This window comes from Thunnus maccoyii, chromosome 5 (genome assembly GCF_910596095.1).
Source record: "Thunnus maccoyii chromosome 5, fThuMac1.1, whole genome shotgun sequence".
Lineage (NCBI taxonomy): Eukaryota > Metazoa > Chordata > Actinopteri > Scombriformes > Scombridae > Thunnus > Thunnus maccoyii.
The window spans coordinates 34010808-34024532 of NC_056537.1; the positions used below are offsets into that span (position 1 = coordinate 34010808).

General features: G+C 38.0%; 1 protein-coding gene across 1 annotated transcript in view; it reads left to right on the forward strand.

Annotated features, from left to right (window-relative positions):
- LOC121896670 (NT-3 growth factor receptor-like) overlaps window positions 1–13725 on the forward strand; it is a 45537-nt gene extending 31812 nt beyond the window's left edge. The window contains exon 2 of the mRNA XM_042410585.1: window positions 13632–13725. Coding sequence (XP_042266519.1) covers window positions 13632–13719 — 88 coding nt within the window. The 3' untranslated portion in view covers window positions 13720–13725. The remainder of the gene's footprint in view (window positions 1–13631) is intronic.

The window sequence follows — 13725 nt, forward strand, 5'->3', positions numbered from 1 at the left end:
AATCCATTCTTTGAGGATTTGGCCCTATGTGTATTAGCAGTGACTGTGAAACCTATGATTAAAACAGACATTTCTAATAGGGAAGATGTTTATTAAATCAATGTTCATTATGCAGTATTGCATGAACATTCGATCTGAATGATTTTGTAAGAATCTTACCATCAGATCCTCTTGAGTTTTAAGGATAACATAATGCTTGTATAGTTTCCACTCATCGTTGTACAAAGGATTCGATGGAAATGTGCTTTTCACACTGATATAAGCAATGATGGCTGTTGTTCCAAACTACTGTAATAAGGTTGAAAGTTTGGCTTTAATCTGTTGTACTGAGGTTTGCAAATAGATTTTACTACATGGGAACTAAGCATGATATTGTTTACCTTGCCAACAATGGTCCTGATTAAATGGTGAAATACACAGAAAAAATATATATGTCAGAAAATAAAGTAAAATTGTTATCTTAAGAAAAGACTAGGCCTGGTCTATATTTTTGTTATTGTGAGCAAATCCAATGAAAAGATCCAAACCAAATGGAGCATAGTGTTAGTTGAGGCAGAGCACTGAAGTTGTGCTTTTATTGGATGTTAGTCACACTCATGCTGACTCTGTTTGCTGCTGCAGCTGGCCTGACACATCCCTTCATTACCATGAACACATTTTGACTCAATCACAGGCACACCGTCCTGCTACCAAAAATACTCACTAGAGCACCAAATGTGGATTCGTGTGCCGCCAAAAATAGTACCCAACAAATGCACTGTTTCCTTTTATTTGAGTAACAGTTGTTAAAGCCTACAGTGACCAGCTGTTTTAGGACATTACTGAGCCTTTAAAAAAATGAATCTTTATATTTGTGAGCCAAACTATATATTTCTGAGAAAGTAGAGCCAATGGGAAAGACATAGATAGTGTAGGGAGGTCAGAAAGTGTTGAGAGATGGAATAACACATTGCTGGTTTGGGTCTTTCCATGGGATTTGTTGACATTAAGAATTCTTCCTCTCTACTGAAAGCTTTACACAACTTAATCTAATTTGTAGTAAAACCATAAACAGCACTGGCTACAAAGCAGTTTATCAGAAAGCAAATCAACTTAAACAAATAAGTTTCTCCATAAATTAGCTGTGGGGATGACAGACAGCAAGAAAGAGCCAACACTTTAGAACTAAGCCAGTAATTTACTGAAAAATCATTTTCATTATGGCATTGTAGCAGTGTCATTATAACTCCACCCAATGGTTGGCTTGCTGGTCATTCTACAGCCATCATTTCACTCTTATACTGGTAAAGAAAGCCTGAGTGATGGTAATGATGCACAATTTACACTTACCTTTTATGTGGTAATTGATCACATCATAAGGATAATCAAGTAAAATGAAACCTGTCAACCAGCCTTTATGTGGCTACATCTAGAGTTAGTAGACCTCAGTCTATAACTATCATGTGGCTGATCACTGCAAAGTGTATATTTCCTGTTGCTATGCAGTGATTTGGTTACTGCCTCTTTTTAAATCATATATTCAGGAATTCCCTAATTTTCTCTCTAGCAGCAATCGGTAGAGGCTTGTTAATGCAAACCCACAGAGCTTCAGCACTGGACAGCTCCCCTGAGTGTGTTTCCTGCTGCTGAATACAAAATAACTGTGGTGGACAGCTGATGGAATGCTTACGTGGGTGCATAGTGGTTGCCATAGTTACCTTGGCTTTAGCTCTCGCATTTGTGCAGCTCTACTTTACACTAAATAATTCCTGATTGTTATCCTGCTTTTTTGTAAACAGGAGGAGACTTAAGCTGGGCTTTTACCTGGATGTCCTGTACCAGAATAGTTCATAGGTGGCTGTTTGTCCTTTACTCTCATTGCACTGTGAGAAGTAAAGACCCCCCCGAAAATCATTCCCATACAAAGTGAATTTATTTATTTATTAATACAAAGCTGTAATTTGTCCACAAATGGCCAATATACATTTGAAGCTTAAGGATTTGCAACAAGTTGTCAATATCCAACACCTTGTACTCTGCTGGAGTAGAGATTCATGTTCATTTCAGTGTGGTCAGTGCCATCCAAGAAATTCCTCTGAATAGTTTCAGAGTTTCCTCTCCCTACTCCGAGTAGTGTTATCATAACTGACAGAAAAGATTGCCATTATATTCAAATTGCCATTACATTCAATTACATTCAAATCGTAATGAACCAGAATTTCAGTCAGAGTCAGAGCAAGCCAGTGTGAAAAAAATCTTACAAATTCATACAAGGTGAGTCCTGGGGACCTGGTGGTTGAGACACATACTATATAACCATAGCTTCCCTGGTTTGATTGCGGCCAGGAACTGTTTCTTGTCTAATTCTTAGTGGATTGTAGTAGATGGATTTAGTCCATAAATCTGTTTCTTCCAGGGCTACATTCACATTACATGCTGAACTGGCCCAAATATGATTTTTTTGCCTCCAAGTGACGCAGATCTGTTTTTTTCACAGAAGTGTGAACAAACCAAATCAGATTTTTTGATATTAGATCTGGGCCACTTGCATGTGTGGTCCTAGATCTGATTCATATCCAATCTCTGGCTTTGCGACCGCTTTTAGAAAGGTCAGAATGGAATGTGTGTGTTTTTTTTACGTCTCCCCTCTCTCTGCATATTGCTGTCGTCATCATTCAGGGTTAGTGCCTCACAGTTCGGTAATAACAAATATTGAGGAGAGCAAGTACAACGACGGGGGTCAATGGAGAAATGAGGAAGTTTCACATTTGTTGGAAATTTATGGAGAAGCTTCTATTCAAGCCAAACTGGAAGGAACTTATTGTAACTGAATGCTAGCACCGCCATGTCATCCATGTTTATAATTTCACTTTTGCACAAATTACATTATTATTGTTATTCGTGTACACATTTGCTCACATTTCAGTTAAATCTGTGCATTTGTGGTAGTTTAGAACCTCAACAGTGTTCACACCAGAGCAAGATACATGTCACTTACAAACATGAATGTGAACCATCAACATAAAAAGATTAGATCTGACTAAAAAATGCGAGGTAAGCATCATTGCCTGTAATGTGAAAGTAGCCCAAGAAGCATTACTGACAGAGACAGAACGTTACTGAATGTAAGATGCTTCTTATTAACAGTAGTGCAACAGTTCAAACTAAATCAACTGTCGGAAGATACTGCTTTACCAGTTAAGAGCTACAGTGTGTGATTCCACAGATGCTTCCAGCCCTGTCAATCAGACTTTGCATTAAAATAGTAATTAGTAATTAATTTGTCCATTCGTCCATCTTTCACTGTTTAGTTTTTAATCATTGATGAAAAATGTAATACATTTCATCATAGTTCTTGTTTTCAAAGGTTGTTAATGTCACAGTATGGAAACATCTGTATTTAGTATGTTTCTACACAATTTATTCAGGTTTTCCTCTCATTTGTTGTCTGTAGAGTGTTCTGAGAGTAAGAAGGGTGTTAATGACTTTACAGTAGGATTTGATCAGTACAGCCAGCACTGATAACTATAATTGGTTTCAAAGTGTCAGTAGTCAATAATTTGTGCCAATATTTAATGTCTTAGTTTGGACAGAAACAAATAAAGAGACAGAGACAGGTACTGTGGAGTTAGTGTATATCCGGTGAGAAAAGAGACAGACTCACACAGCTGCACTGCAGAGATGCTACTGTCCTCATTCTTTCTCTCTCTCTTACATACACACACACACATTTCCCCAAGCTTTCGCCTGTGTTAGGATGCCCTGCAGAAACATCTAACCTCCATGTTGTTACACTCTGTTAAAGGCACAGATCCTGTGTGTGTGTGTGTGTTCGTGTTTGTATGTGTGTGTGTGTGTGTGTATGACTGGGTGCATTAGAGGAATTCATTTGTTCTTTGAGAGAATATAAAAGACACAAGGTTTGCCTCTAACCCAATGTCTTCCTCCCACGTCACACACTTTTCATAATTTAAATCTTTTCATTATGAATTAAGATGATTGCTTCAAGCAGTCGATCTAAAGTACTGTTCTATCACACATTATCCCCTCTTCCCTTCCAAATTTTAGATTAATAAATATGTTTTTGAAAAACCAAACTTACTGCAAAAGTCCTCAAAGTACTTATGGAAGGCTAGAAAATCATCAGTCACTATTCTCCAGTCTGTAAAGGCTTTGAAAAATGAAAGCATGGCTGGATGACTCACTGCCACCAAAATGCTACAAGGTAGTAACTGCATAATGTCAAGGAAAGGTGGAGGGTTGAGAAAGAGGGGATGAGTCAGAAACAAGGCAAGACAAAGTAATTAACTGTCAAAATGTCAGGCAAGTCTTTCACATATGAACTTGTTTTAATCTGTTTTTCCAGAAACCTTTGTCCTTCAGGTAAGTTCATTAGCTTATCTGCCTTAAAGGTGGTACAGTATAAAATTCAAGAATTCAAGAAAAAATACTTTTTTGTGTAAATGCTTTTTAGACATTTTCTGTTATAAATGCAGAAACTTGATTCTACTTGATTGTCAGATGGTAATGATTCTCCTAACTGTTACAAATTAGACCAATGACCCTTAATCATTAGCACTTCTCTAACCTCATTTAACTCATAAAGTGTGTGTGTGTGTGTGTGTGTGTGTGTGTGTGTGTGTGTGTGTGTGTGTGTGTGCTGTGCTTTGAAATATTTCAGTCTTAAAGTACAAAGACACTGTTGTGTTCCCATTGTGAAGACCCAAAACCTTGTTAGACACTATACACCATCCTCGTGTAAAAAGCACACGTTCATACATTCCCTTCTTTTCCAAGCTTATTTACAATTAGGCTAACCAAAACTGTCTCACTCCATTGGTGATATTATGAATGGGGTTACATATATAGTGAAAACTGTTTGCAAATGATGTATTTCTAGTCTGGTCAAAAGAATACAATATTTTAATGAAGCTGTTTACATGCTGGCATTGATCGAATACTTTTTCAGTCTTATTTCTTCTCTCTCTCATGTTGTAAATTGTTACATCATATTGCAAAATGTGATGCAACAGTGTTAGCATTGTAAGGCATTTCAAGAATAAAATATGAACCGCTGAAGTGAATAGAGGCTGCAGATTACTTAACATGTGTCCTGCTGCCTTCAGATGCTGCAGGGATTTAATGACATGAAGGAGAAGCTTTTCATACAGTGTAAAGCAGCTGTGGACAATAGGGGTGTGCCCAAATACAAATACATTATTCGGCAAAGCATAAATAGTGATTTTTTTTATGAATATTTGTTTCATACAGATATTTTAAAAATTATTTGTATTCGGGAAGAAAAAAAAAAAAAACGTCAAATATCAGTGCGCTGGTTGGTCACATCGCTATCTCAATCTCTCTCCTCTGCTTCGCTGTTACGTCTGTCAGTTGGTTTCAACAAGGGGAGTCATATCCACGTGCTACATGACGCACATTTCTTAATTTGGACATCACTCCTGGAGTTGGGGGTGTTCCCCAGAGATAAAGCTGAGCTACTGACACATGTGAAGTGCTCCCAAGATACTCTCCATAACCTGTTGTTTCCCTTCTCCTTTCCACAAAGTTAGGTTGTAAAAAATAGGCAATAAATGAAAAGTGCAAAGCAAGAATCACCTTTGAAGTTCTTTCCTACTTGTTACATGGCGTGCTGTCTCTGTGTTATAGGTGTATAAATAAGTAGAGGTCTGTCTGTAATTAGGCGATGAGTAAAGTTTTAGCTCAGTAGTCAGTGCTGTCGTCTATGATCTGGGAGATTCCAGTTGGAGACCTGTTGTGGGGACCTCCTTCGTAAGGTAGTTTATCCTTGAACACTTATTGTAACACTTTAATTTTCTGAAATTAAAAGCATAATAAAAACAAAAACAGGATTTTTAAGCTTCTTTCCAGTTTTATTCGAACAAAAATACAAATACGAATAATTTTACTGCATCAAGAAATACAGATACAAATACAAATACTGGGCTCTCTGTATATCCCTATTGGACAACAGATACTGTCAGAATCAATCATACTAATTTATGAATCAAGCTAGACTACTTTACTACTTTAACCACATTAAAGGACCAGTGTGGCATGTAGCGGTGAGGTTGCAGATTGCAACCAACTTAATACCCCTCCCCTCACCCTACCCTTCCAAGCATATAGGAGAACGTACGGTGGCCACGAAACTTGCAAAATTTGTGAAACTCATGAAAAATGTGAAAAACATGAAAGGCCCTCTCTAGAGGCAGTGTTTGGTTTGTCCCTTCTAGGCTACTGTAGAAACATGGTGGTGAAACATGGTAGCCTCCGTGGAAGGGGACCTGCTCCCTATGTAGCTATAAAGAGCTCATTCTAGGGTAACAGAAACACAACAGTTCTAATTTTCAGGTGATTATACACTGATTAAAACACACTTATGAATATTTTAGTCCATTTCTGCCAAGTCCGTTTCACTAGATGCCACTAAATTCTACAAACTGTGCCTCTAAACTTCATATTATTTTAAGCCGATTTAAACACATCTATTGGCTGGCTAATTGGCTATTGGACTGTTTGATTAAATATACTTTATTTATATTTTATACATTATTCCATTATTTCTGTGCATTTGCTGAATGAATTTAGTTTGGTCTTGTTGATAAAATCACTGAAGTGCCAAGGGAATGACATTGCTGAAACAGACGTGGTTCTGGGGCATCTATTCTCAGCACAGCTTTATCTGAATAAATCACTCCACCTGTTTGTTCCTCTCCTCCCACCTGTGTGGAGCGCTGCTTGCGTTGGTCATTATAATCAGTAACGAGAGGCTTCTCTCGCTCCCACTTGGTCTCTCAGCAGCCTCTGTCACTTGCTCGCTCTCTTTCACCAAAATAACCTGTTAGCTGTTGCATCCAAATAGCAATCAGCAAGCCAAGTAATTCACACAAAGCTTCAGCATAATATTTCCATGATCATTTTTATTAGCATTGCCTATGCTTATAATGAACAGTATTTAAAGGATAATTTCATGTTTATTACAACTTGGGACTTATTTTCATAGTTTTGTTCATCGTTTCTATCGGTTATGATAACATTGTACTCAACAAGTTATTTGCTGAGGTCTGAAATACTGTCACATCACTAAAAAGATGATATGTCAAGAGACACACGCTGTTAGACAATGAAAATAAGACTGAGGACTACAGACTGTAATAAACAAGACTAATCCTTTAAATTGCATTGTCATTGATAACATAATGACAGAGAAGGTTCTTTGTTGAATGACCACATTTGGCTTTTCTGTTTTTAGCCTCTCTTTATTTGTTTCTCCCTTCTCACTTCCTCCATTTATTTATCTACCATTCTCTTGTTGTCTTATCTTAATTTCTGGTCTTTCCGTCCTTCTCTGTTTTTCCTTCTCAGTCCTTTTCACTGCTGTCACACCAATGTATCATCCTCTCTAGGTTCAGTTATTATGGGTTTTATAGGCTGATACAAATACTGATGTTTTGTTAACTTTTCTTTTCTACCCACATACTGTATTCTTATGATAAAACCTCAGAGATAATATATTAAAATAAAAAAATCAAATGCCCATCTAAATCACTCTCATCCTCTATCTATTTACCTCCTCCTCCCATTGTCTCTGTCTCTCTCTATCATGGCAAATTAAATCAGAGTCTAGTTTCACACTGACTTCTGTAACAAGACTTCACTCACTCCTCTTGGCTGGTTTTCTCTCCTACTTATGTGTCTTGGTATTTTTCCTCTCCTCAGCTCTCCACATGACACTTTTTTCTCTCTCCATGTTCCTCCACTGGCTCAGTCCTGCAGCTAATTGAAAGATCTGTGTTTGGAACTTGAGAGAGCCTTGTACACTTTTTGCACCTACTGTAGGCCTACTGTAAACACTTATGGCATACTCTATATAGGGGGTTGACTGGTCCACTAAATTACAGACCATGGATTTAATGTCTGTGATATCACACGCAAAGGAGACATTTTGAAGCTTGGATTTGGGTTACTGCTGCTATTCTTGGCAGGTACAGTACTAAAGCAACAAAACACAAATGTAGGCAAAGAGTAATAGAGTAATAGTAGTTTCATGACTGTGTGTGATTAGGACAAGGCCTTACTATCATAAAAATCCCAACAGCAGTGAGTGAGTGAGTGTTTGTACCCTTCTGCACAAAGTGATCAAAGACTTTGCACTTTTGAGGACGTGTGTTTGCTGTATTGATTTTAAAAAGTGATGTATTAAGTAATGCTGAATACTGGTGGTCACAGTGAGTCCCTGCGCCAGTCACTGCTACAGGCTTAAAGTCAATTGTTTCCTTGAGGGAAGTGTGTAAGTTTAGTAATAACACTGAAACCTTCACCCCTGACTTTTTGTCAGGATATTTGATAAAAGACACAAATTCTAGCACCACTGCACCAAAATTCCAACTCTGTACACAAGATTGGCTGGATAGCCTGAAATCTGTTTATATATTTAAGGTCTCCCTCCACTTAAAATATGTTTTTCTTCTTGTCCCTGCAGTTGGATGTTTGAACTTTGACACTAGAAGAATGTTTTCACATCAGTCTGCTAAAAGTGGAAAGTTTCTCTGTGTTCACTGAAAATCTAACTTTAAAGGGCAGGACTAAGAGCATGATTTGTGACATCACAACTAGTTTGGGAGCCAATCTTGGACCAATATTTAACTTATATGTGGAAACTTGAAGCCTCCAGTGCACATACAGTACACTGAGAATGGACCATGCAGTTAAGTAGGAGACATCTTATGTCCAGCAGGAAAACTTCCGAAATAAAAAATATTTGGGAATTATCATTTTTAATGAGGGAGAATGAGTAGATGCCATATAAAGAATTTTAACCTGGTAATTAACCTTTTTTTGTGGAAAACCCATTCCAGACAAACATTATTGTTCTAAGTATAGAATATCTAATGTTTGTATATGTCTATGTCTTAATACATATCAGAGGGGGATCTTTAATGTGTAGTGCCACAACTTCATCAATATGACCAAATGCACAGAAAATAAAGTTACCTGCCTCCCATCTCTGATTTGTTAAGTGATTGAAATAGGTCTGGTGTCATCCTTAGGTTTATTAATGTCTTTGCTCTGATGAGACCATCAATGTTGAGTGAATGTTTATGAGCTAACATTACACCAGTAGTAAGCTCTGTGTAGGCTTAAGCCACTAACAAAGTTATGTATGATCATGTAAGAGTACTTCAAAGGAATGATGCTCCAATATTTAAAAGATGTTACCTCTTCTAACAAGATCGGTCACCAGAAAACTTTTTTCCATGTATTTACTGGTAAGAAACCTTGAACCTTTGCATCTGCTCTTGCTACCATATTGCTGCTCCTCAGGTGTGTTGATTGTATTAGAAAAAACAACTAACCAATCCGATACAATTACTAATTACCTGTTAAAAAATGCAATCAGTAACCTAATCCAAGTATCACAATATTAAAGTATTGTAACTTGATTACTTTCCATTACTTTTGGATTACTTCAATACCAAATATGTAAATGAAGTCAAGAGAAAAGACATATCAATAAGATAACTTTTACTTAATCCACTAAGACAACAGAACAATCAATGGCAGTTTAAATGCAGGTCCAGAGCAAGTGTGTGTTTCGGTGTTCAGCCACCAGATGACAGTTAGAGATTTATTTATTTTAAATTATTGTTTAGCAAATGACAAACTGAACCGAGGGCTGAATACAACTGAGCGTGTCTTCTCATGCTGTTACTATAATGTTAGTTACCATCAGCGGGGGGCAGCAGTGTCTGTGCAGTGCTCTGCCTCCACTCCCTGCAGGCATAGTGGGCGTACCAACCGGTGACAGATCAAGAGACATAGCTACAAGCAAGCACAAATGCTCTTGCCAAATTGTAATCCTGCTAATAATCCCCCTTTTGACTAAATGTATCTGTAATCTGATTACATCTTTTTTTTGACTGTAACAGAATACTGTTAATTACGTAATGCCAATACATTCGTTTCGTTTCGTTTCTCCCCGAGCCTGCTGGCTGCACACATGAAATAGAATAGTGACAGAGAAATGTCCACAAAAATGGCGACAAGCAGGACAGATGTTGAGCGGGACTCGCTACTGTTTGTTCAAAACAAAAGAACCCCCTCGTAACGTTACATTTTAAACTAAACACTAGAGGTGAGACTCCAAAAATAGCGTTGTTGTTGTGAGGTGTAATGCAGATTGAAGCCTCAGGGGGGCACTAACAAGACTGCAGACATATATGTTTTTTTTTTTCTTTTCACTACATTTTGTGTGGAATCTCATATTCAGAGCTCAGAGACAAATACAATGTTATTTTTAAAATTATCATAAGTATTATTTTTTAAGTCAATTGTCATTTCAAAAATGTCAGCTCTTAACCAGGCCCCACTATCACATCACAGCAAGAAGGTCCTGGGTTTGAATCCCGGCTGGGGCAGGGCCTTTCTATGTGGAGTTTGCATGTTCTCCCCGTGTTTTTGTGGGTTTCGCCTGGGGGCTCCAGTTTCCCCCACAATCAAAAACATATATATTAGGTTAATTCTCCGGTCAGTGCCCTGACCAAGGCACTGGCTAGAGATGGAGTGTTTCCCCGGGTGCCGTACAATGGCTGCTCACTGCTTCTCAGGGATGGGTTAAATGCAGAGATCAAATTTCACTACACTTTACTGTCTTACGACGGTATGTGACAATACAAACCTAATTTTTACAATGCTATCAATGTAGAACTAATGGTTGTCAGATTTTGTTTTTGTATGGGTGGGGTGGAAGTAGAGGACGTCTTCTCAGGTGTACAGGTGAAACTGTTTCTGTTAATTGGTGATAATATGATGTGTCCTTTATAAAGAGAACAAATCAGCCCCAAACTGTATATTTGCGGTTTTAAGATTACACATTCAGCCCTAGGCTAGCTGCTCTGTGTATCTATGTTAGGGCCATGTAGCAAAAGAGTAAAAGCAGGCTTTATGATGTCTCCAGCTGTATATGTGGTGGGAAATCACTTATTACTTTCAACGATTAGCACTGGTGTCACATACACACACACACACACATCAAAGATGATTTAGTACTTAAACACACTGTCTGTTTCCATGTCAGCATGTCCTCCGCAATGTTCATCTTAAGCAGTTCTGTGTATCACCCCCACTCTCCCTCCCACACACACACATGCACACACACACATTTGCTGGTCTCTTTAGTAAATGGAGCTTCATGAATGTTTAATGTGTTTGAAACCAAATACGGCAATCAATTCAACGCTCTCACACCTTGCACACACCAGGAAAACACAGGAGTAATCACAACCTATTCTTTCTAAGCTATCTCACTTTACCCCTTTCTGTTCTTTCTACCCCACTTCTTTGTTCTTCCATCTTTTCTATCTCTTTTTTTACCCTCTACCTCTTTCATCTGACTGAATGTAAATGGTGTGTGATAGCTGGAGATGGTGGAGGCAGCTAGTTGGCCCCAGGAGGCCTTTCTTTCTCTTAATGACAGGTTGGCTTTCAGAAAGCGTGAATATATTTGTGGAGAGAGAGAGAGAGAGAGAGAGAGAGAGAGAGAGAGAGAGAGAGAATTGGTAAAGGATTTCTGAAGGACATGTGTGGAACATACACCTATATCTGGAAAATCAGAACCTGCAGTGGCTGCATAGAACACAAATCTGACCATGACATTTCCATACAATTACAGTGGCAAGGAGAAATGTAGCTTTTCCTGGTATTGTGCTTAGAATTATATGGAAACTCATAAATTTGATGCATGGAGTGTGGCTGTAAGGCTGAATTTAGCTGCACATACACAGTGATGAGTATTGAACCTCAATTATTTCTGAGTATGGACTGAAATGTGTCTGTAGCATCCAAGAATTGAAAATTGCCTAGTGGTTGACATAGAGTGTTTGGTTAGATTCTTCTTTCTGTCTTGTTTTCACATTTTTTAGCCACATTTTGGGTTAGGGTTAGGGTAGGAGTCTGGAAATCAGGAAACTTCTCAATTTTAGACATATTTCTATTTGGAAAAAGTTCTTGTACACCAGACAGTCTTACTGATAGGTGTGTGTAATCAAAAACTTGTGAGGAAACCAAAGAGCCAAAGACAGTGTGTGGGATTCTTTGGTTTCTTCATGATGATGAAATGATCATGAAATGTGGTAAAAAAGCACTGTTTATATTCCTTAAACTAAGGAATGGATAAATGTATCCTTTTGGCATCACTATTGTATTGGCACCTGTATTAAGAAAATCTAAATAACACCCAGCCCTAGATACATATTGATCAGACAACAGCCTATTATAGCTCTAACATCTGCCTTAATTGGACTTACGGTACAATGGAGCCCCAGCACTTAGGCACATGTAGTGTAAAAGCAAGGTGAGCTAATAACGAGAAATTACACAGGTCTATCCCAAAGGCTGTAGTGGAGCAATATTGTTGGTCTCAAATAGTCTGTTGCAAAGTGGAAGGGGCCACTGGTTCCTGAAGTGTTTTGCCCATTCTGTATTCTCATTTCTATGTTTTCTGTAAACAATCTCCTTGATGTTACTGAACATAGAAACTCAGGACTCTACCGGATAATATAACAATACTGTAGATTTATATTTTATGACCACTAGTTTCAATTATTTCAACGTCATGTCTGAGAAATCACATTTTGTCTGTGATTTTGGCAGATGACTAAGAATACTACAATACCCATGAGCCTTGGCCACTGTTGCTATGGAGAGGAAGCCACAGGTGCAAATCAGAGCGTAATGAATTAAAAAGGCTTTGTCACTGAAGTTGTAAACAAGTTACTGAATTCACTCAAAAGTGAATGAAAAGCAGACTGATTCACTCTGCAGATTGTAAAATTAGTTTTCTCAACATTATAATATTTAGCTTCTGCCTGCCATTAGCAGCACATGTGACCAAATTTGGCTGTTTCTTGCTGAAATGCACAATGGAAGTCGTAGTGAACTCCTACCCCAAAACTTTGATGTCCGAGGTACTTTTGGCTTTTTACTAAAGAACAAGATATTTTCTAACATAGTTCTTCATCTTTTGTAATGATGATTTAACCGGGAGAGTTTCATGCCAATCCAAGCTGCAGAGGTGCTCAAACTGTGAGTAACATAACATTATCTATGGGGAAAATTAATTGGATTTTTACTTCTGGAACCAGGGGTGCCAGAAATAGTTCTTCCCACTTTGCAACTCTATAATGTTATCTTTAAATAGAAAAGCATAACTTTGATTTAAGACTGTATAAGGCTGTATTTAGGGAAACCCAAGAGTCAGACAAATAGTGTAGCTGTTGGTCGTTACAGTAAACAGATGTGCCCGGAATACTTCCACAGGGAGATGTCTTAATCATATGTTTAAACCAGCCTCAGACTTGATAACAGTTCTCATTTAGTAGTTGTTTGTTAAGTCTTCTAAGATTCTAGTAACCTTACAATGACTGAGCTGAGTTATGTGCAGCATTTCTATAACTATACTGACAAGACAGCAAATAGTAATATCATTTAAGTCTTAGCACATTTAAATGAATCAAGTGTAACACAAATGCTTCAGTTAGGCGTTACAGACTCTGTGTAATAATGCAGGCATGCCATTTAAAACCACCTGTAAGCTTCTCTCTTGATTCTTTGTTCTGTTTTTCTCTTAGCAGCATCCTCTCTTCACCTCCATCTCTCTGCTGTAATGTTGCAGTTCCTGCTCTGTCCTGGCAGGCAAACATTGTTGGTTTGTATGTGTGAGAGGTC